Source organism: Molossus molossus, unplaced genomic scaffold (genome assembly GCF_014108415.1).
Source record: "Molossus molossus isolate mMolMol1 unplaced genomic scaffold, mMolMol1.p scaffold_m16_p_8, whole genome shotgun sequence".
NCBI lineage: Eukaryota > Metazoa > Chordata > Mammalia > Chiroptera > Molossidae > Molossus > Molossus molossus.
Genome location: NW_023425402.1, coordinates 20,280,704 through 20,305,303, shown reverse-complemented (window position 1 = coordinate 20,305,303; position 24,600 = coordinate 20,280,704). Strand labels below are relative to the sequence as shown.

Here is a 24,600-nt window from a genome sequence, read left to right as displayed (position 1 = left end):
TTTATCCTATAACTGATGCATGGCATGGTATGTAAAAAATTATACTGATTATTTTTATAACATAACTCTAAAACATTCCAATATAACAGTACTAGAACAATGCCCTAGAAATAAATTTTCTGTTTGCAGCAAAATTAAATTTCAGTAACAGTGTCTAACTCAGACCATGTGTAGGGAGAATAACTTCACCTGATGAACACCCATTACTCAGTTGTAAGTGAAGGAGGGAGGAGGTTTAGAAAGTGAACTGTAGCATCACATTACATTAGGGCCCATCTCAGCTCCACCAATCACTTCTGGACGATTTCAGGCATTTACATAATCCCACTGTGCCACGATTTCCTCAATCAAGGAATGAAAAATTCCTATGTCATAGAAATTGTCATGAGGATTAAACTAGTTAATCTATATAAAGTGCTCAGGACACTGCCTGGTACATAATATACGCTTGAAAAAGCATGTGGTCAAAAATGTTGATGATGCTGATTATGTGCTTTTAAAGAATTTAGAAAGAATTTAATCCCACTCTTTGCTTGTATAATTGAAAATGAGCTCACATTTGGCTTACTGAGATCATAACAGAACTAATTCCTCTAAACTGCTTGTTGCTATTTCACAATAGTTACTTGAGTATGTTCTCAGTCTTGAAAGGTGGCATTAATCAGAAGAGTAATTACCCTGAGAAGCCTATAAAAACAAGATTTCATCTTTCTTTTACCAAAGAATAGCACAACTCTCAGATATTTTGAGCTCTGCCTCAAGTTCACTATAGTAAGTCTGTCAGCAATGAAGATACTTTGTGTTCTCCTGACCTTCGTCTTCACTGCGTCTTGTGGTCCATCAGGTAATACTTCTTAATATGGCAAAAGAGGGAATGGCAAAACTTTGTTTTTATAAATGCTCTACTGTGGAAAAATAAAACAAATAAATGATTGTTAGGAAACTGTAAATGATTTCCTAAAACAATTTACTCTATTTTGCATGGAAGAAGAAATGAGTGCAACTGATAGTTGATAAGATAATGGGGGGGGGGTGTCCCGATATGTATAATTAAAATCGCTGTTTTATTTGATGAGACTATGACTCTTTACGTCCTTTCTACTGCCTTCTCTTTTTAAATGTAATATGATGAACTGATAATGATTGTAGCTGCTGTCAAAAGTAAGCTTTCTATAACTAACGAGCCCAGTCATTTATAATAACTTAGAGGGGTTTTGGAGGTAGATAGCTATTTAGAACATAGAACATGTAGACTAATTTTCCACATCTTTTTCTCTTGAGGTAGCATGCACAGATTAGATATTTAAAGATATTATATTTACACACACACAAATGCTAGTGGTAAAGGAAATATTGTTGGGTAAATAAGTACTTATACCAATTTACGGGGGATAAAATCACAACTTTTTAATACAGTTGCCTGGGCATGATTTCAGAAACAAAATGGTTTAACCCTATACTTTAAACAACTTTATTTACGTATCTATCATCTATCTATCTATCTATCTATCTATCTATCTATCTATCTATCTATCTATCTATCATCTATCTATCTATCATCTGTTTGTCTATCCATTTCTCTATGCAAGTGGATTAAACTTGGATTTATGATTGTGGCTACTTTTTCTCAGTTTCACAGAGGCAAACAAGAGGAAAAACAAGAGAAGTTATACTAAGAAAAGCAGAGTGTTACCTTGTTCGTGGTGCTTGCAAGACTTCATGCAACACCTGGGAATACATATATAATTACTGCAATAATGAGCCGTGCTGTGTTGTACGGGAATATATAAAGCCAAACACTAACCACAGCACTTTCACAGCTAATACAAATGTAATTCCTAATTCTACTACGCTCCACAACACTACGTTGTAACAATATTATTAATAAAAGAGAACTTTCTACTTTCTTTAAATCTGGTTTCCCATGGATGTTCTTCAGCATTCTGGTTTATACAACTGCGGCCCGGTGGCTCTGACTTCAACGTTGGGTTAGTACAACTGGAAGAAAGAAGAGTAATAAATTGCTTCTTCATTATATTGGCAGTTTTCCTCCACTCATATGACAAACACCCTCTATCCTTAATACTTCCTTTCATCTCTAGCTGTTTATTTGCCCTGTGCAGTAGCCTACCTACTTTCATGTGATCTTTTAGGTATCAACCATCAATTATGGTTTATGCTACCTTTCCATATTTTTAACAACAATGTGCTTGAGTCTTGGACACAAAGTCATATACATCCTAATCACATAATAGGACAGTGTTGCTGAGGTGATAAAGGAGAATCAAACAAAACGAAACAAAGGGTAAACTGTGAATAAAAGTAAGTAAAAGACATTTAAAGGTGTGTTTTTTTTCTTATGATAAAATAAGAAGAAAATTAGGAAGAATACCAACATCTTTGAAAAGAAAAAGAAAAGTCATTCCTAATGTTACTATCCAGAACTCTTCATCGTAATCAATTCTGAACATAAGCAGTCAATCCAAGGGTCTTCTCTCCTGGTCCTTAAAAATTTTATTTAATTCCTTTATCTTATCATTCAGTATTTAATGCTTCCATCCTGTCTTTGTCCTCAATGAACTCATTGTGTTTCCAGGTTTTCACATTTATTTTATTATAATATTAGATTAATGTTAAGATAAACTTTCTTATGAATTACAAGCTTTCCTTCAGTAAATGCTTGATGTTCAGCATTTAAAGTCTCTACTGAGTGTGTGTGTGTATATATACATATATATGTATATATATAGATATATATACCTATACCTATAACAAAAATCTGGATAATATAAAAACTTAGGTCCAAATTCTGATTTAGAGGAAATAAAAAAGTTTAGCACATTGGGGAGTGTAAGAGAAAAGGATAATTTCCAGTTTAGTTTTCTTACTTGGAAAAATTGCTGAACAATGCAATCATTTATTAAGAAATATTACAAACAATGCAGATTTGAAAGAAACGTTTATGACATGTTAAGTTTAGACTTCCCTGCTGTATATATGAATGAAGCTCATGAAAGAAAATATCTGCTTCAAATATAGATTTGAGGAGCCATTAATTGAAGTGATAAGATAACATCACCCAAGGGAAGACTACAGATTGAAAGGGGGAGAAGAAAAGGTCTAAAATCCTAAGAAATAACATTTAAAGGATGTTAAAAAAAATTAGACTGTACAAAGGAAGGCCAGAAGCAGCAGCTAGACAATGAGAATGCATTCTTAATTTTTATGTCTTTCAAAATGAGGGCCCAGACACAGAAAAAAAAGAGCTAATACATTTCCACTATTATTCATGTTAATATTTGACACACAGAACCAATGAGAATCTTAAAACAGGTTTTGTTTTAAGCCATTAAGTTTCAGGGTAGTGTGCTACATGGCAATATTAACCAGAAGTATGCATAATTTCCAATTACAAAAATTTTTAAAAACCATGAATCATAAGCAGGACTTCTACAATGATAAAGGTAAAGAACTCCAAAAATCTGCCCCTTCATAAAAGCAACAAAAAAACTGGCAAGAATGACTGACATGTAATTTTTAAGATCTCTGCAAATTAACCATAGACTTGCAAAAATCCAAGGCGTATTTATTCAAGAAAAAAACAAACAAACAAACAAAAAAAACCCATTGAATTTCAGTGAAAGCAGCTAGCTTTATGGCATTTTAACTACTCTATTACTGTCCAACTCTCCCCAGCTCTGCAATAGCCTTGAAAACCAGCAGCCTCCCAATCATAGTAGCTGTAAACACATAATGAATATATACATCTTAATAATAATAAAGAAACACATAACCCAATTATAAAATGTACAAAGGGATCTGATATATATTTCTCCAAGGAATATATGCCAATGATCAAGAAGCACATGGAAAGATGTTTAGCCCCAATAGCCAGGAATCAGATACAGATCAGTATCACAATGAGTTACCACTTCCCACCCACTAAGAGGGCTATACTTAAAACAAATTATATTAACACATGATAAGGAGAGTAAGAAGAAATTGGAACTTTTATACACTGCTAGTAGGAATGCAAATTGGAGCAAATAGTCAGTAGCCTGAAGGTACCTGAAAAGTTAAGAATGGAGTTTTCATTTGACTCTGCAATCCCACACTTAGCATATGTGCAAGAGAAATAAAAACATGTCAAGGCAAATATTTGTACACAAATGTTTATAGCAGCATTGTTTGTAACAGCTAAAAGGTGAAAACAACACAAATGTCCAAAAACTGATAGGTTGATAAAAATTATGTGGCACAACCAGACAATGGAATATTATTGGGCAATAACATGTAAAGATGTATTGATTCATGCTACAAATTGATAAACCTTGAAAGTATTATAATAAGTGAAAGTAACCAGTCACAAATTTCACATATTATATTATTCCATTTGTGTAAAATATTAAGACTCGTAAATCTGTAGATATAGGAAGTATGTTCACGGTTGTCTAGGGCTTAGTGGAGGTGAGCTCAGGGGGTGATAGCTACAGGTGTACAGGGTTTCTTTAGGGATAGTGAAAATATTCTAAAATTGATTGTGGTGATACTTACATAACTCTGTGAACTTATTAAACACCATTGAATTGTACACATTAAGTAGGTTAGTGGTATGGTACATGATTATATCTCAATAATGTTGTTATTTTAAAAAAGAATACAGGCAAACTTCCTGTCAGAAATTATGTAAGACAACAATGCATCCACATGTTTACATACTGAAAATAATTGTCAACCTACAATTCTGTTCAGTGAAAAAAAAAAATTGTTTCAAAAGTAAAAGTGAAATAAAGATATTTTCAAGAAAAGAAAACTTAAAAAAAAAAGTACTTCCAACAGTGCTTTCTTTAAGAAATATACAAAATTTCTTCAGTAGAAGAAAAAGTATACAAGATAAAAAACTGGATTTACCAAAGGAATAAATTGGGCTGTAATTTGTAAATGTGTGACTAAATGTAAATATCCTTTCCCTTAGTTTTTAATATCTATGAAAGATAATTTACTGCCTTTAACAAGAGTAATAATATATCTTGCAGTTTATAGCACTGCAGAAAGAAACAAATGAGAATAATTACCTAGATCACAGGGACGAGGAAATAGAAGTATGGGATTATAAGTTTTCTACACTATATGTGTAAATTAAGACATGTATTATAAACCCAAGAACTAGGACAAAAAAGATATACAGTCAATGGGGTAGATAAATGTAGTCATAAAAAAAATACACAGATAGAAAGGAAAGGAAATGGGAACAAAGGCAGGAAAACCAAATAGAAAATTAATAAGATGGCAGGTTTAAATACAACCACATTGTAATTCCATTAAATGTAACTATTATGAACATAGCGATTAAGAGGTAGAGACTGTCAGAATAGTGTATGAGTTATCTATTCCTGCATAACAAATTACCCCAGTAAGTAACAACTTGAAATATTTATTATTTTATAAATCATATGAGAAGAATTCCAGAAACAGCTTATCTTGGTGCTCCTGTCTCAAGGTCTCTGATGAGCTTGCGCTGGAGCAGGTGACCTGAACTTGAGACATCCCAATACTCAGCTGAGGCTGAAGGCTCTGCTTCTCAGCTCCCTTGTGTGGTTTCTGGCAGGCTTCATTCTTAAAATCTTTTGAATTTAGGGCTTCACTTCTTTACAAGTTGTCAAATACAGAAGGTCACAAATTCTATTTATATCATTTGGGACCCTCACAATACAGCATCTTGCTTCCCACAACATAGGCGGTGAAAGGGAGAGACAGAGACATCGTGACATGCACACAGATAAGGGCTCTTGGGTTACAGATCAAAACTATTTTTAAATGGTTATATTAAAATATATGAAATGTCTCAAAGCAATGATTTAAGCTTCCATTTTAAGAATTTAGAAACAAAAGTTCAAATTAAACATAATTTTATAAAATACATACTTCAATGAAACTTTTGTTTTTTTCTTAGCAGAAAGAAGAAAATAAGATCAGCAATTAATTAAATATAAAAAACGATCAGTAAAAAACAAAACTGTTCCTTTAAAAATATCTTCTTCAGAAATCTCAAAATAGATTGGTCAAAAAAATGAGAGAAAGCACAGGTGATCAATATCAGGAATGGAATAGGAGAAATCGCTATAGATGCAACAGATTTTATAAGAACAGTAAGACAATGTAATAAACAACACTTTATCAGTACTTTGGTTAACTGTTATAAAAAGAATAAATTCCACAAATGATGTAAACTACCAAGATTCACTCAAGAAAATAATTTACAACTTGAATAATTTTATATCTATGTTTCAAAATAATGTATGTATACAAATCTTCCCACATAGAAAATACCAGGTACTAATAGCCAAACTGTTGAATTCTTCTAAATGTTTAATAATAAATGTATACACATTATACATTAATGCTTCTGTACAATGTAATGAGAGACATTTTCCAAGTCATATGAGTAAAATAAGTCAGACAGAAAAGGACAAATAGCATATGATCCCACTTGTGTGTGAAATATTAAAAAACAAAATAAATTAGCAAACAAAATAGAGACAAACTCATAGAAACAGAACAAACTGATGGTTGCCAGGTGGGAGGGGGTGGGAGCTGGGGAAAAAAGGTGAAGGGACTAAGAAGTACAAATTGGCAGTTACAAAATAGTCATAAGATGTGAAGTGCAGCATAAGGAATATAGTAATACTATTGTAATAATTACACATGATGTTGGGAGGTACTAAACTTATTGTGGGGATCACTTTATACGTTACATAAATTTCTAACCACAATGCTGTGCACCTGAAACTAATATAATGTTGAATGTCAACTGTAATTTATAAATTTAAAAATAATTTTAAAAGACAACATTGGAAGGCAACATGATTGACTATATAGTGAAACTAAGGAATCTAAAAATTAAGATAATACAACTACTAATTGAATTTTGCAAGGTTGTTGGTATGTGACCAATATAAAACATCAATTATATTTCTGTAAACTAGTAATAAATACTTGGAAATTAAATTTTAAAGTATTATATATGAAAGCATCCAAAATATAACAAAATTAAAGGCAGAGATATAAAAATATATATACTCCCTCCCTCTGAAAATTGCATTGCTGAGAGAAATTAAAGAATAGCTAAATAGTAGAGTGATACACCTTGTTCATATATTGGAAAGGTCAAAATGTCAAATCTCATCAAACTGTTCTATAGATTCAACAAAATTCCATCTGGATTTTAAAATAGATATAGGCAATCTTATTTTTTTAATTATATGGAAAATCACAAGACCTAAAATAGCCACAGTAAGTTGAAGAATTTAGAACTACATTGTAAAGCTTACACCACTTGGTTTTAGGTTTTACAATAATTGAGAGATGTTCATATTGACATAAAGGAGAGAGATACACAACGCAAAGTCCACAAGCAAACTCTAATATATGCAGTCAATTTTTTTTTTTTTTTTTTGCAAAGATGCTAAAAAAATTCATTTGGATTATATGTTTAGTTTTGGAGTTCTTCCTCTGTAATACAAATATTTCTACGCATTGGAGACTCACTGTAGAACAAGACATATACAATTCTTCCATCATAGTTTTTATTTTTGTTTAAGTGAAACTACAGCCCAAGTGAACAAATTATGTGAAGTGAGCTACGATTTCTAGTAAAGGAACTTTTGTCTCAGAAACAAAAGCAAGGTTTCTTCTTCAAGACATTAAGAGTCCTAACACCTGATCACATTAAGAACCTCATTCAACCTCTATTCACAAAAACCTTGCCCTTGAAGAGAGGTTTTCTCAGAAAAAAGATTTGTACAACAGCAAAATAAATCCCACCAAGGGGGATTTATTGTAAAACCTATGTTTATTCTAAAACCTATGATTTTGCAACAGTAAAAAACCATCAACATGAATAACCAACATTACAACAACAAACAGAACTTGAGAGCCAAGGAAAACAGTTTCAGGAAAACAGAATTTGATACAAATGAACAAAACTCTCTTAAATATATTTGTAGAGGGATTCAAGAAGCTCTTACAACTATAAAACAAGAATACTGCTCTATGGAAAAAAAAAAATCAAAGAGTTGATAACGGCATTTATGTTCTAAATATGTTTCCTAAAATAGAATAAAATAAAATATGTTTCCTAAAATAAAATAGAAGAAAGATATATTTAAAATTATAAAATAACAACATAGATGTAAAATATGAGAGTAAAGATAAAACTGCAGAGGAACATTACACATTTGTCTAAAAGAAATCCCAAAAGAGAGAAAGCAAATATACAAACATATAAGAAAAGACTTGATCAGAGAAAACAGTATATAAAAAAAAAAAAAAAAAAAAAATTCCCGATTTGAAGAAAGATACAAGCTTGCCAATACCAGACATAACTTATAAAAAAGAAATTCACACCAGGAAATGTATTAATCCTAAAATTCTGGATACAAAATATAAAGAGAACATCCTAAAAATGTCTAGAGAGAAAAATATCAAACCATTTAAATAGAGCTTGCCTAGAATTAAGTTTCTCATCAGGATCCTAGAAGTCAGTGGAGTAATAACTTTAAATGTATCCAAACAATCAAATACAAGGGTGTGATGAAAATATTTTCCAGCAAGAAAATTACAATTTATAAAAATCTTTTCTGAGATGAAGAAAAAAGAAGAAAAAGAAAACCTGAGATCTAAGTAAGAGTAGGTTGAGTACAGGAGGGCCGGTTCACAAAATCTTAGAATGAATGAGGAGCTGGAATAGCCTATGATACTGAGAGAAACTAAAGAATAAGGGATGATTGTTTATATTTTTGCCCGTGTAAGAAAAGTACAGGAAAAAAACCAATAATTTTCAAAAGTGTCATAATAAAAATATAAAACAATTAAAACTAAAAGACTAAAAATATTTGAGGAAAAAAAAGAGGAGTAAAAATTAATATTAATAATAAAATAGTAATAGTCCATTTAATGTAACCAAGAACATTTGTCTTTGATTAGCACAATGTTGTAATATTAGACACATAGAGAAGGCAATGTAACTTGTGCTGCTTGTTGTATGACAGTCTTTATAAGTGAAGCAAGAGTGTCTCAATTCTGGTTATACAGAGAGTGAAAATATTATCCTAGGCAAGGTGAAGCATATATATAACAACAACTGACTAAGATGTGAAAAGTGGGAAGAATTTTGCAGGGAATTGCAAAGGGGATAAGATCTTCCTTTTAAATAGAGAAGCATTTAAAAGTTTGAGGATAATATAGAAATTTTCAAAAACAATGTAACTAACAAATATTTAAGGGAGCACAAGAGAGAGTATAAGTGATCTAAATCTGCATTTTTAATATTGGAAACCAAAAGGTGTACTCTGTGGTTGCCAAGCAAAAAATATATATAAGCTAAATTCTAATTCTTATGTTAATGGTAACCAGAAAATTTGAATATAGAGAAATTATTTTTATTCATGACAAGGTGTTTTGTTGTTTTTTTCCCCAATACTTATTGTGTGCATATGTGACTGGGATAAAAATTAAAATTAATGAAGATTAATTGGGCTTTTCCCGAAAAAAAAAAAAGCAGAGCTCCATAAATATTCAAGATGCATCTGAAAAATTAATAAAAGTTAGTGGCAAAGTTAAGGCTTAGTATCTAGACTTGGGTCAATGAGTAATTTGGAAAAAGAAAAAGGATAACTGGCTACATAAATAAGTAAGAACTTTGGATATGTGGACATCTTGATAAATTTACACACCAGTTTAGTGACTAGAATGTATTTTGAAAAGTAATCATAAGTTTAACTGATGCAATAATGTTCAGTTGTTTTACATTTAAATAATAAATAACTATTCTCTTAAATCCATTTCATGCATGCCCCTTGGTGTTGATGTTTAATTGATCATCATTGGTAGAAAGATGTCATATTTATAGCTATTTCTACATAGAGATTCCTCCCTAAAGATCAGATCATTTCAAGTGCTTTCAATTTAGGTAATTCTGCCCACTATTCTAGTCAGTGGAGCAGAGATAAGTACACACACACACACACACACACACACACACACACACACATTTCCGGATAAAGAGTGTCTTTCTTTCACTAGAACACTATAAATAGCAAATGTCTCTTGGCTTTTTGGAAAGTGCTCTAGTCTCTAGATTTTGTTGCCAGATCCTTCAGCAGCTTCTTTCTATAGAATGAAGATCTTTTATTACCTCCTCCATTTCCTGTGTTACGTGACCTTCATTCTACCAGGTAAAAGATGTTATTGGTGTGTTCCCATTTAGCAAACAACTTCTAGCTAAAAATAGAAATACTAGGTTATGAGTTAGAAAATGTAGGTTCTTAACACAACCATTTCTTTTAAAAACATCTCTTGATTATGTTGAATCTTGATTTCCTCATTTGGAATAGAGTTATACTAATGTACTTTAATTACCTCATTTTAAAAATTAATATGCAGAAATAAAAAAGATGATCTCTTATCTTTTGGGGGGCTTGATTTCTTTTAGATATTAAAATTATTAAGAACATCATAATTTATTAAATTTATCTATAAGTTTCAGAAGTGAAGCTTTCATAAGAAATTTGCCCCAGGGAAGATGAATGGACTGAGAATAACAGTACATATCTTTTGGAATGTCAATAATAGACTCTACAAGATGATTTAGGATATAAGTCTCAGAATATGCTGGACAATGAGGTACAGCAGAAATTAAAGAACAGGTAAATAATAAATACCTAAAAAAAAACTTGTTGAATTAGTTAATGCATGCAGGAATATAGCAGTGGTTTTATAAAAAAAGATAAATAAATAGATTTCAAAAAATATACTGTCATTAACCCTTTGTGGCAATTATATGATTATGATATTCTTAATAGGTATAGTTTCTGAAGCAATCCAAATTTATTAACAATGGAGAAGTAAATGTATATCTAAAGGTGTTCTAATTTGGCCCTAGAATTGAAAATTCAAGAAGTACACCATTATTAGAAATATAACTGAGTTCAAACTTAGAAGATCTAGATTTTACTACTAGCTCCATACTTGATAGCTTGTGAAATTTGCCATGCAGAGAATTTAAGTGATTTGTCAATATCCTTAACAAAAGAGAGACAGAGAAAGAGAGAGAGGGAGGGAGGGAAGGAGGGAGGAGAGAGAGAGAGAGAGAGAGAGAGAGAGAGAGAGAGAGAGAGATTATAAGCAGAATCAATACCAACCACAATTTTAAAAACAAAAATCTAATATAAAATGTTGTGCTTGTTAACTATAGGCGCTTCAAACTGCAGTTAAGATTTATTGAAACAATGTATTAGATAGCAACCCTACAAACTGAAAATGAGTATCAACTTAGATTCTATTATTGTTATTACAGTTTGTTGCTGTTATTATTAATTATGAAAGGGGCCTGAGTGAGGCTCTCAAATATGATTAGAGAAGGTGTTGGGGCCCATGGTGCCAGTCTGTCAATGAATAACCCTCTGACACAGAGTGCCTAGTGATCTCCTGTCCAAAATGCTAGACACTGAGAAAACAGAGAAATAAAGGGAAGTAATCCTTTGGGCAGGCTTACAAACTAGTTTAAAAAAAAACAAAAACAGATAAATCAATGGATTTGTTTGATTTAGGTTTATATAAGTATGCTTTAAATAGTTTTTAAAAAAATGTGGAATTATGGCAATTGGGGAGGTTTGGAAAAATGCCCCAAATTTTCTGATGAAGAACTTTAAAATCGGGAATAAATCACTTGTATTCAGAACTTGGAAGGGGAAGGAAAGAAAGACAAGGAGTAAGTATGAGAGTCCTGTATGTGCCGAACATTATTTTGTAATTATTCATGTAGATATCTAATCTGACCAACTAGATAATAGTACGAAGTGACTGCTATTGTTTTTTCTTATAGAAGAGAAACATGACCTCAAAGGGTTACTTTTTCAAGGTCACACCTATATGACTATGTGTGATACGTTGAATACAAACCCAAGCTTTTCAGATCATATTTGTTCTTGTACTTCATCATGCTTCCTACAGAAGGCACAGAGGTTAAAGAAAAGGCAGAATAGATTTGTTTAAAGGCAGCAAGGTCACATGGGAAGAGAGCTGCTCTTGAGGTGTATCAGGTCTGTACCATCAAACTATATTCTCAGTGTTGTAGAAAACTTAAATAAGGCTTTGAAGACACTATAAATATGAGTACAAGCTTCCTTTATCTTTTAACCATTCAACCAGATACTAAGTTATAATACCTATTTGAATGGATAGAATGCTTTGTATTTGGCCTTTGATAGACCAAAATAATAATAATAATAATAATAATAATAATAATAATAATAATAAAGTAAACAAGAAAGGGTAATACAAGTAGCAGAATCAGTGGCTTTGAAGGAGTTCATAGAGTAGCACATATCTATCACAAAAGAAGCAATGAAAAGCCTTCAATCTACATGCTTCTCTTGACAACACTGATTATTTTGCATTAATTAATTTGTATTTAAGCAATTTACAAAGTAATTTTAATTTTTTCTGTATTTTATTGATCTGGCTTAAAAAATTATAGCCTTCTCAATTTATAAACTATATATGCTTGAGTTAGCTAAGAAACAAATAAAACACAAATATTAATATTTTAGAATGATCTATAACCTTTTATGACCTTTACATGTTGGTACTATTAATTGATAGGAAGTCTCTTCAATAGCAGAAATCCAGTTACCAGCCATGGCATAAGAGGCAAGTATAACCTTTGCCAAACTCACAGCACTTCAGGAATAGAAAACAAAACAGATTTGATTCTAAGATAAGAATAAGAGGTGGATAAGAGATGGGAAACTAAATGTGACATTAAATTCTCAGTTATCATCCAACTTTAAGATATATTCAAGTCAAGAAAATTGACAAATAATTCCAAATAGAGGAAATGGAATTATTTCATTTAATTCCCAAAGTAAAATTGTTCCTACATTCAGGTTGCAACTTGAAAAACCATTTATCAAGCATATATAGAGTACAATATTAAGAATTTATTGCTAATAATTCTGGGTATATGTACACAATCATTTTAATAGAATTATACCTTATAAATTGTCATTCTCAAAACACTCAACTTCTATTTTTTACATCTTCATATTCCTCTGTGGTAACAAAATAATTAAGGCTCTTAGTCACAGTCAAATCTACCATAAGCAGTGTCTAATTTGAGGCAATATCCACACATCTACTGAGTGCTTTTCATATGTCAGTGCTCAACTTTTGCAATGTTGAGGCCATGGATGAAATATTTAAAGTATGGATTCTGGACTTGGAACAATTTAAAATTAAATCCTGGGTTCGGCATGTATTAGTTTTGCAAACTTGGGCAAATTCTTTGGGCAATTAAAGCCTCATGTTTTTTTGTTTGTTTTTTATCCTCACCTGAGGACATTCCTGCATTTATGTTGAGATATAGTGCATGAGGGAGAGAGGAAGAGATAGAGAGAAACATTGATGCGAGAGAAATGCATCGAGTAGTTGCCACCCACATGACTCCAACTGGGGCAAGGAACAAACAGCAACCGAGGTACGTGCACTTAGTGAGAACCAAACTGGGGCCTCTCTGGTCCATGGGCTGACGCTCTAACCGCTGAGCCAAACTGGCCAGGGCAAAGCCTCATGTTTTTATCTGATCAACATCTACCTCAAAGTTGTATGATAGTTAAATGAGATATGTATGCAAAATGTTTAAAACAATACTTGACAGATTTTTAATGAATGAACACTATTTTTATTATTATTATTTTTGAACCCAAACATATCATGTTCTCTTTCTACTTAAGGGTGAAACTCATACTATATTTTCTGCCTGGTTCATGTTCTTTTTACATGCTTATGGTTCATTTGAGTAACTCTCACTCATTTTTTAAGGTTTATATTTTCATATAACTCTTCCATAATATCATACCTTGACAATTAGCAATAATCTATTCACACAATGGACCCAATATATTTCTGTATCGTGGTATTTAATTATCTATCTTTTTTTTTTTATTCTTGTGTATTTATCTTTCCCTCAATGTTTTTTTTTTTCTATGTCCTATATATTTTTCCAGTTTTTTAAATAAATTTATTGGGGTGATATTGGTTAATAAGACTATAGGTTGTAAGCGTACAATTCTACCCTGGGTTCAGATTATATAGCATCTGTATATTGCATTGTGTGCCCACTACCCAAAGTCAAATCTTTCATCACCATACATTTGAACCCCTTTACCATTTATTGCTCCCCAACCCCTCTTTCCTCTGGTAACCACCACGCTAATGTGTGTGTCTATGAGTTTGTGTTTTTCTTGTTTGTTCAATTGCTGCTTTCAGTTTTATATCCCACCTATGAATCAAATCATATGATTCTTAACTTTTTTCTTTCTGACTTATTTCACTTAGCATGTTATTCTCAAGATTCATCCAGGTAGTTGCCAATGTCAGTATTTCATCTTTTCTTATAGCTGAGTATCATCCATTGTACCACATCTTCTTTATTAAATAAACTAGCAAAGTTCACTTCTGTTTTTTCCATGCCTTGGCCACCATGACTAATGCTGCAGTGCACAACAGATCTTTGAGAATAAATGTTTTCAAATTTTTCAGACACCCAGAAGAGGGGTTGCTGGGTCATATGGTAACTCTATTCTAAATGTTTTGAGGAACCTCCACACTTTGTTCCATAGTGGCTATACCAGTTTACATTCCCACCAGCAGTGAATGATGGTTCCTTTTCTCCACAAGCTCTCCAACACTTGTTATTCCTTATCTTATTGATATAGCCATTCTAACAGGTGTAGAGTGGTATCCTATTACAGTTTTGATTTGCATATTCCTAATAGGTAGTGAAGTTGAGCATAAAGGCCACTGCATTGTTTAAAGTTGTACTCAGTACAGATTTAATTTCAATTATAGTCTTTATTCACCATTTCTTAACCTCTGAGAAACTATTTTATTCCAGACACTGTTGTAAACATTTTAACATATTAACTCATTATGTCTCACAGTAACTCTTTGTAGATACTATTGTCACCATTTTTCAAAGAACTATCAATCTACATCATACAAAGACTTTAAAAAATATTTTAAAATTTTGTTTGCTCTACCAGATGTTCCCAACTTAGACACATAGATTCAATGCAATCTCTAAAAATGGTAGTAATTTCTCTTGTGGATATTGACAAACTTACTCTGCAGTTTATATGGAGAGGCAAAAGACACAGAATAGCAAACTCCCTATGAAAAAGAACAAGGTACTGATATCACCTGACTTCTAAACTTTTTATAAAGCTACAGTAATCAAGACAGTATGGTGTTGATAAAACAATAGACAAATAGATCAATGGAACAGGTTAGAGAACTCAGAAATAGACACTCATAAATATAGTCAACTGATCTCTAACAAAAGAGCAAAGTGAATACAATGGAACAAAAGCAATCTTATCAACAAGGGAAGTTGAAAGAAGCAGAAATCAATATGCAAAAAAATCTAGACACAGACATTATATACTTTACCAAAAAAAAAAAAAAAAGAGTCAAAATCAATCATAGGCCTAAATATAAAGTGAAAACTTCTAAAACTCTAGAAGATAACAGGAGAAACTTAGATGTCCTTGGGTATGGCAATGACTTTCTAGATACGATACCAAAAAATAATTCATGAATGAAATAATTGATAAGTTGGACTTCATAAAATTAAAAACTTCTGCTCTACAAAGGACAATGACAAGATAATGAAATGACAATCTCAAACTGGGAGAAATAGTTGCAATAGACACATGATAAAAGACCATTATCCAGAATATATAAAAAAAAAATTCTCAAAACACAACAATAATAAAAAACCTACTTAAAAATGGACTAAAATTCTTAAAAGATACCTCAAACACAAGTTATGCAAATGGAAAATAGCATATGGAAGGATACTCCACATATATGTCATCAGAAAAACACAAATTAAAACAAGATACCGTAACAAACCTATAAGAATGGCCAAAATCCAGAATACTGACACCAAGTTCTAGGGAGACTATGGGGCAAGAGTAACTGTCATGCATTGCTAGCAGAATTACAAAATGGTACAGCCAGTTTGGAATACAGTTTGGCAGTTTCAAAACAAAGCATACTGTTACTATATGATCAAGCAACAACATACACATTGATGTTTATAAAAGCTTTATTCATAATTTCCAAAACTTGGAAGCATCCAAGATGTCCTTCAGTAGTTGAATGAATAAATAAACTGTGGTACATCTAGACAATAGAACATTATTTAGTGCCAAAAAAACAAATGAGTAATGAAGCCATAAAAAGACATGTGAAAACCTAATATTCATATAACTAAGTTAAAAAATTCAGTCTGAAAATATTATGTATTGTGATTCCAACTATATGACATTCTAGAGAAGGCAAAACTATGAAGATAATAAAAACAAATTCAATGAGCCTAGCAGGGGTGGCTCAGCAGATTGAGCATCATCCCATGGACTGAGAAGTCTAGGTTCGATTCCCCATGAGGGCACACACCAGGGTTGCAGGCTTGATCCCCAGTAGGGGGCTTGCAGGAGGCAGCCGATCAATGTTTCTCTCTCACATTGACGTTTCTATCTCTCTCTCCCTCTCTCTCTAAAATATCAAATAAAAACATATTTATTTTTAAAAAATCAGTGAGCCCTGGCTGGAATTTCTCAGTGGTTAGAACATTGGCCTTTGGAACAAAGAATCATGGGCTTGATTCCCAGTCAACGACATGTACCTGGGTTGCAGGTTCTATCCCCAGCCCTGATTGGGACACATGCAGGAGGCAACCAGTTGATGTAATCTCTCTCACTTCAATGTTTCTCTCTCTACTCCCCCACCCCTCCTCCTCTCCCTCTTACTCTCTCTAAAAAAAGAAAAAAAATCAATGGAAAAAATATCCTTAAGTGAAGATGAAAAGAAAAAAAAATGTCAATGATTGCCAGAGGGTTTGGGGGAGAGATTAATAGGTAAAGCCCAGAAGATTGTTAGCACAGTAAAAATATTCTGTATAATATGTATATATTATTATACATTTGCCCAAACCCATAGAATGTACCCTAATGTAAACTATGGACTTTGGATAATTATGACTTTGGTTCATCCTTGGTAAAAAAAAAAAAAAAAAAAAAAAAATACTATTCTGTGAATAATGTTGACAATAGGGAAAGCTATTCATGTGTGGATGCAGGAGATATATGGCAAATCTCCGTATTTTCCTCTCAAAATTTTTGTAAAGCTAAAACTACAGTAAAAAATGAAATCCTCAAAAAATGAAAAAATATAAAAGAGCTACTATGAATTCATGAACAATAAAAACTTATACCAATAAGATAATAAGCACATTATATGAACAATTAAATAGAGGAAAAAATGAAAAACTGTTCAAAACAAATAACCAAAGGCATAAAAAAATAAAGTTGCAATGAATACCAATTTATTTTAGGGCAAAATTTGTTGGTGGCAGTGTATAAGTGAAAAACTCTGCACTCTATCTCTTTTATAGCTATCCCAAGTGTGTATCATGTAAATATTAAAACATGCAATGCCAATTTATCATAACCCTAAAATCTTAACATTTTATTTTTTTTAATTAATTAATTTATTTTTGTTACAGATGTTTCTCTTTTTTCCCCACTGATTCCCTCCTTCTCCTCCCTCCCCACCCTGTCCCCACTTTTGCTGTCCATGACCATTGTTCATATATACATGCATATAAGTTAAATCTTAACATTTTAAATATGATCTAGTTGAAAGATTGAATAAATTGCCTCTTGTAATTTCAAGGGAGTATTTTGAAGCTCTAAAAAATTTTAAATCTTTTTTAAGTAAAGTAGTATATGGCAACATTTAATTATATATTAATTAAAACATAGTCTAATTTTATGGAGATATGAAATATTTTAAGTGCCATCTTATATTTTTATATTGTCCAGATTTGTTACTATGTACACACAGTAACTTTTTAAATCAGAAATAATATGTTCTGAAATAAGAGATCAGTAATTTCAGTTATTCTTTTTTTACTATAGCCACATGTACCTTGGTGGATCCTGATAAGTGCTCAAAATCTTATGGTCACTGTAGGAAACGCTGTTTAAAACAGGAAAAACAAATTGATATATGTTTCTCACCAAGTAAAATTTGCTGCATTGAAAGGGCGTTTGAAAAATGATTAATCTTGGAAAGAAAAATGGACCTCTGACCAAAGAAGTAACGCGTTCACCAATGCAGAGAGATCTTGTAACATAATTAGAACCTCTGTAATAAATAAACACATAGACCAATGTTGCTTTCTTTGTAGGCACTAATTATGTATTCAATGAAATGGAGTACACCCTTCTTCCCTTCTCTAAGCTGGAGGTTTCTGTAGAGGCATACTATGGATACCGTGTTTGCTTCAATTTAGGACCACTTTTGATCTGTTACGGTTCAACTCAACTTAACCAAGTGAACATTTTTTCAACTTAACCATGATCTCATTACAAATTTGAGGAATGCATATTAATACCCATAGGCTTATCAATGATCTAGACATCATCGTCATGTTAGTGATGTTAAGTGACAGGACACCTAAGAAATTAGGTAAATGCATAAGTTACAGCAGAGCACAGAGCTACTCGTTGGCCTTTGTTCTCTCAAGTTTCTGCTCATTCAAAAAGGCATATTGAACACTATCTAATACTAATATAATTAAATTGGGTTTAAATACAATCTGAACTTTGGCTAATGAATTTAGACTCAAAATATGAGCTCGGCCTTTTTTCACTTATCTCTGGATGACATAAAAAATGCATAAATGTCTGTTATTTCAGCCTCAACATAAGCCCTAGGCGACACAGATACTCTCTGTAACATTCACGTTGGAGAAGACACGTGGAGACTGAAATTTGTTTTCCAGCTAAAAACAAAGGAAAAATCAAGCCTTTATCAATATTGTACCAGGTTCCCAAACATATTTGTTAATTATTATGTTCTTTTTTTTTTGTAATTTTTTCTTTATTCTCACCTGAGGACATTTTTTTTTTTTTTTTTTGCATTTATCATGAGATAAAGCAGGAGGAATAGAGAGAGGTAAAGAGAGAGAGAAACATCGATGTGAGAGAGACACATCAAGTGGTCGTCACCCACATGACCCTAACAGGGCCGGGGACAAACTGCAACCAAAGTACATGCCTTTAGCGGGAACTGAACCTGGGACTCTGGTCTGCGGGCTGACTCTCTAACTGCTGAGCCAAACCGGCCGGGGCAATAATTATGTTCTTTTAAACTAACTTAATTTCTGGATCAAGAAAATAGTTTTTTTTTGTTTGTTTGTTTTTTGTTTTTAATTGGAAATCTGGTATCTCGTGAAACAAGTGGGAATGTCCACCTTAAACAACTTCTAAAAGGACAGGCATCATATTTAGCCACCAAGGATTTATGTGATGTGTATCTTTAAAAAAAAAAAAAAAAAAATGTTTCATTTATACAGAATGCACAAGTTGGAGGCAAGGAGCATAGCTAAAGTCTGTACTTCTGTAAAACCAAAAGTCAGATATCAGGATCCAATGTAAGGATTTCAAAAGAGAAGGGGGGGGGGAAGCTCTAAGGGCAAGGAACAAGTTAAAAAAGTTGAATACAGTAAGACATAAGGCAAAATAATTCAAGGTTTACATCAACACTTTAAAGAAAATAATTTTAGAAGGTGGTGCTAGCTTAAAATAGTAGCAACTTAATGGTGAAATGAAAACTGGTGGAAAACTTTACAAAAAACCAGGTGACAAGATACCCCTGCATATGTTATTATATAGATGGAAGGAGAAAAAACCTCAAGAGCTTAAAGGCCTGTGTGCTGTCTGTGTCTGTGTGGGAGATATTAGATGAAGAACAGTGACCTTCTGACGGATATGAGAATAGAAGGCTCCCCAGATGCCAGCAGCATTCTGGGAAGGACAGTAGTATGACAGTTTGATCACAGCAGTTACAACTGGGAGCATTTTCCAACCTAATAATGGGTCAGTGAAGTGATAATAAGCAATGACTTACAGAGCTGGGGAAGTCTATTCCTCTGAACTCCTGAAACTGATGAGACAGGGCTACTATTAAAAAAATAAAATGCAAAAGTCCTTGGAACAGAAAAAAATTGACCAGGACTAGGTAAATAGAAAAGGGAAATTGAATTGTCTCAATATCCCAATTTAGTGTGTTAATTAGGGACAAAGAACAATGTAAGAAATACCTAGTCCTTAAGCTCTAACCAAGGTATTGGCAGCATCATGTACTTGCTCATTATGTGATATTTCATTGTGTATGGCTTTTGTAGATGCTTCTTCTACAAGTAGATTTCATGTAAATTATAAGTGTTCAGGAAGTATTAGATCCTTTTCCTTTATCTCTCCTCAAACCTATAACAGGTTTATAACCATAGTAGGTATTAATCAATAAATGTTGGAAAATAATAAACCATTTATTTGAGATATTATCTATCTTAAGCAGATGACATTTTATGGTTTTGAATTTATTTCAGTACTGAAATGGAAAACTGAGATTTTCAGAAGAAGGTATTTCTAGTTTTAATACTAGAGGATTGACTATTGACTTATGTAATCTTGGACAAGTTACTAAACTAGTTGTCAGTTTGCTCATCTATAAATATAATGAAAATGTACTGTTATTAAATAAATAAAAAAAAAGCTGTGAGTCTATATTATTTCAGCCCTCCAAATGGGAATTTTGATCTTTATATATCTCTCAACTATTTAAGATGGTCCTTAACATGCACGTCATATGAAACATTAACATATATATATTTTTTTTAGTTTCTGCCATTCTGTTACTCCAAGATGACTTCCTATTCATGGTAGTAAGAGTGCATATGATAGCCCTGGCCAGTTTGGCTCAGCGGTTAGAGAGTCGGCCTGCGGTCCGGAGAGACACTGGTTCAGTTCCCGCTAAGGGCACGTACTTCTGTTGCAGTTTGTCCCCGGCCCTGGTTGGTCGTGCAGGTGGCAGCCACTCGATGTGTCCCTTCACATCGATGTTTCTCTCTCTCTCTCTCCCTTCCTCTCTCTCCCTCCCACTCTATCTGTACAACAAATGGAAAAATATCCTCAGGTGAGGATAAAAAAAAAAAAAGTGCATATGATAAAAAAAATAACTAATTTATTTATTTATTTTGAAGATAGAGCCAAAAGATTGTTGGGGATAGAAAAGTGAGAATGTGACTTGCATCCCTGAAAGCCAGGGATGATCTAAGGTTTTTTTATTTTGATTTGTTTTGTTCCAGTAATTGTAAAAATAGAGTTGTTATTTAATGAGCAGAGAAAACTGTAGGAAGTATATGTTTAGCAAGTGTATGTCAGGAGCTCAATTTTGGTATATTAGGTTCTATATCTAATAGAAAATGTCGCCCTGGCCAGTGTGGCTCAGCGGTTAGAGCATCAGCCTGCGGTCCAGAGAGACCCGGTTCAGTTCTCGCTAAGGGCATGTACCTCAGTTGCAGTTTGTCCCTGACCCTGGTTGGTCGTACGGGTGGCAACCACTCGATGTGTCCCTTTCATGTCAATGTTTCTCTCTCTCTCTCTCTCTCTCTCTCTCTCTCTTCCTCTCTCTCCCTCCCACTCTATCTGAACAACAACATCAACAACAACAACAACAAAACACAAAAAAATGTCCTCAGGTGAGGATAAAAAAAAAAAGTCACATAGGCATCTGGATATTTGTCTCAAGTTCAAACAAAAGGCTTCAGGATGGAGATTAAAAACTTAGAATCGCCAGCTTCTACATGGCATTTAAAGCCATGAGATTGACTGAGATCTCCATGGAAATGAGTACAGATAAAATTTCTAAGAATAACCCCTATGTTCCTGGGAATAGCAAAATTCAAAATTTGATAAGATGAGAAACCAACACATGAGATTAATAAGAAATAACTTGCAAGTTGGGAGACAATAAGTAGTGTGGTATCCTGAAACTCCACTCACAAGCATGTATCTATTATTGCTAATAAGCCAAGTAAAATAAAGACAAAAATGACCAATAAATAAATTATCATGTGAAAGTGTTTGAAGACTATTACTAGAACAATTTCAGAATAATGAAAGAGGAAAAAAGCTGGTTCACAAGAGACTAAGAGGATGACAATTTAAGAAAAAATATAGAAAACGATTTTGAAGAGGCTGGCAATAAATCAAACAAAAGAAATAATGTGGTAGCTAGAGGTCAAAATGAGGTCCAGAGAATTTTTTTTTTTCAATGCTTGTAACTGGAAAATTTAAAAAATTAAAAGATTTAGTGGAGAAGAGAAAAATGATCATTAACTAGCCAAAAAGGGTGGATCTAAGACAATAACAAAGATGTCAGCCTTTTTGCTGGGCTCATGGGAGCTCAGAAAGCTTATCCAGAGCATAGAACTGAAGTAATTCCCACTGGTAAAACTGGGGAACAGTAATTACAGAAGTTAATAAAATTCTTTTATGGTTGCCAAAATTTCTCAATAAAGTAGAAAGTCAGGTCTTGAGCTAAGATTTAGAAAATGGGTAAAGGCTATGGAAGCTTCAGGGGTGAGGAGAGAACATGAAATAATTTCCTAAAAGAGTAGAAGAGTGAAAGGAACCAGAAAATGTATATGATTGTCAGAGAGCACTAATTAATTAATGACAGTGAGTTTATTGTAAAAACAGTCAGTGTGTTTTATTCTCTCATCACATGGGAGTGCAGACATGGTGTAAACTGAGAAAGGGTTTGTTCACTGTCAGATCTGGAAGTCAGTCACGGAATGTTGGATCCTCTGATGTGGAGCAGAAATAAAATTATATTGATATTAGGATATAAGTAGCTGGAAAGGGCTGTATAATGTTAGTAGAGCTATAAATATTTAGCTATAAAAGCTATAGAGATTAATTATTAAATCTTTTGTTAGTTTTTTATTTTGTATTCATTCACTGATCCATGCATTCAAACATTATTAAGCATCTACTATGTCCTTTACTATACAAAATACTGGTGATTTAACAGCAAACAATAAATTCAATGCTATCATCAAGAAAATACTCAAGCCCTAGCTGGTTTGGCTCAGCAGTTACAGCATTGGCCCATAGACCAAAGGGTCGCAGGTTCAATTCTTAATCAAGGGCACATACCTGGGTTGCAGGTTTGATCCTCAGCCCCGGTTGAAGTCATGCAGTAGGCAACCTATTGATGTGTCTCTTTCACATCAACGTTTCTCTCTCTCCCCTTCTCTCCCTTCCACTCTACCACTCTATCTAAAAGTTAATGGAGAAATATCCTCAGGTGAGGATTAACCAAAAAAAAAGAAGAAGAAGATACTTAAGTTATCACGTATAGACAAGGAATGAAAAAAAAAAGACATAAATTGGGAAACACGTGTTAGTAATTAATTATTTTTTATTGTACTAAGTAATATTAAAGACAATTATCTGCCATGATGAGATAAATTGTATTAGTATATTAGGGCTGCCATAACAAAATACCACAGCCTGGAAGGTTTAAAGAATAGAAACCCTCACAAACCTGGAGGCTGGAAAAATAAGATTAACGTGTCAGTAGGCTTGGATTCTCCTGAGACCTTAACTTGTTGGTATATGTCTTCTTGCTTTATACTCACAGGGTCTTTTCTCTGTGTGTATGCATCCCTGGTGTCTCTTCCTCTTTTTATAATAACACACATACTATTGGATTAGGGTCCCACATATATGACCTCATTTAAATTTATTTATATCTTTAAAGACCCCATTCTCAAATACAGTAACATTGGAAGTTAGGGTTTCAACAGAAGAATTTTAGAGATTCAGATCAGTCCATACTAAAAACTGGTAAAATATTGACTGAAAAAAAAAAAATTCCCCATGAAATCAGGATATAATTTTCTAAAGAAATGAAGTTTATGCTCTGCTCTAAAAATGGGGGTAGAATGCAAACTGTCTCATACTTGATGCAAAATTAGGAGGCAGTCCCCCAAACCACCTTTAATTATTACACCAATTGTAAGTTCAAGGACCCTAAAACCACCTTCACTTTTGATCATTCCCTAGAAGGACTCACTGAAAGCTGCTGTATTCATAATCATGATATATTCAAGTAAAAAAAATAAAGCTTAAAATCAGCCAGTTGAAGAGTCACATGGGGCAGAGTCCAGGAAAGCTTCAAGTGTAGAACTTCCAGTTATTTTTTCTCAGTGCTGTCAGGAACAGTGGAGTATTGCCAACCAGGAAAGTTTACCTGAGCTCTAGTGACCGGGGATTTTATTAAGGTTTCTTCATATAGGTATGAATGACTTTCTGTCTGGCTTGTCTCAATCTTCAGCTCCTCTGGAGTTTGAGTTGATACTGTATAACCCAAAACCCTCAACTTAAATCACATTCTTAGGCTGTCTGGAGTGACTCAAGATGCCCATTTGAAACAAAACACTGCTATCAGGCATGACGTTCTAAAGGTTTACAGAAGGTAAGGCATAGGCCAGGTGTCTCTTAAAACATCTTTACTACACAACTGGTCAAGCTTCATCGAGTTCCAAATTGCTTATTTTGCATTAAGCAAACTGAGGAACAGAGCATAACAAAACGATAAATCGTGGTTGTGATAGAG

The 24,600-nt window shown here is 33.0% G+C and overlaps 2 protein-coding genes across 2 annotated transcripts; both read left to right on the top strand.

Moving 5' to 3' along the window:
- The first annotated feature begins 786 nt into the window (after positions 1 to 786).
- On the top strand, positions 787 to 1,873 carry DEFB113 (defensin beta 113). Its single transcript, XM_036248709.1, has 2 exons — positions 787 to 844; positions 1,632 to 1,873. Exons 1-2 carry the CDS (start codon positions 787 to 789, stop codon positions 1,871 to 1,873), a joined length of 300 nt encoding a protein of 99 aa, XP_036104602.1.
- An 8,304-nt stretch (positions 1,874 to 10,177) lies between these two features.
- On the top strand, positions 10,178 to 18,187 carry DEFB114 (defensin beta 114). The gene is made up of 2 exons (XM_036247985.1): positions 10,178 to 10,235; positions 18,045 to 18,187. Exons 1-2 carry the CDS (start codon positions 10,178 to 10,180, stop codon positions 18,185 to 18,187), a joined length of 201 nt encoding a protein of 66 aa, XP_036103878.1.
- The last annotated feature ends 6,413 nt before the right edge of the window (positions 18,188 to 24,600 follow it).

Bases quoted from the DNA above. Each gene is read 5' to 3' on its own strand.
- DEFB113 (XM_036248709.1), top strand. From the start codon at position 787: ATGAAGATACTTTGTGTTCTCCTGACCTTCGTCTTCACTGCGTCTTGT. The intron at 845-1,631 runs GTAATACTTCTT...ACTTTTTCTCAG, and splicing joins TGCGTCTTGTGGTCCATCAG to TTTCACAGAGGCAAACAAGA.
- DEFB114 (XM_036247985.1), top strand. From the start codon at position 10,178: ATGAAGATCTTTTATTACCTCCTCCATTTCCTGTGTTACGTGACCTTC. The intron at 10,236-18,044 runs GTAAAAGATGTT...TTTTTACTATAG, and splicing joins CGTGACCTTCATTCTACCAG to CCACATGTACCTTGGTGGAT.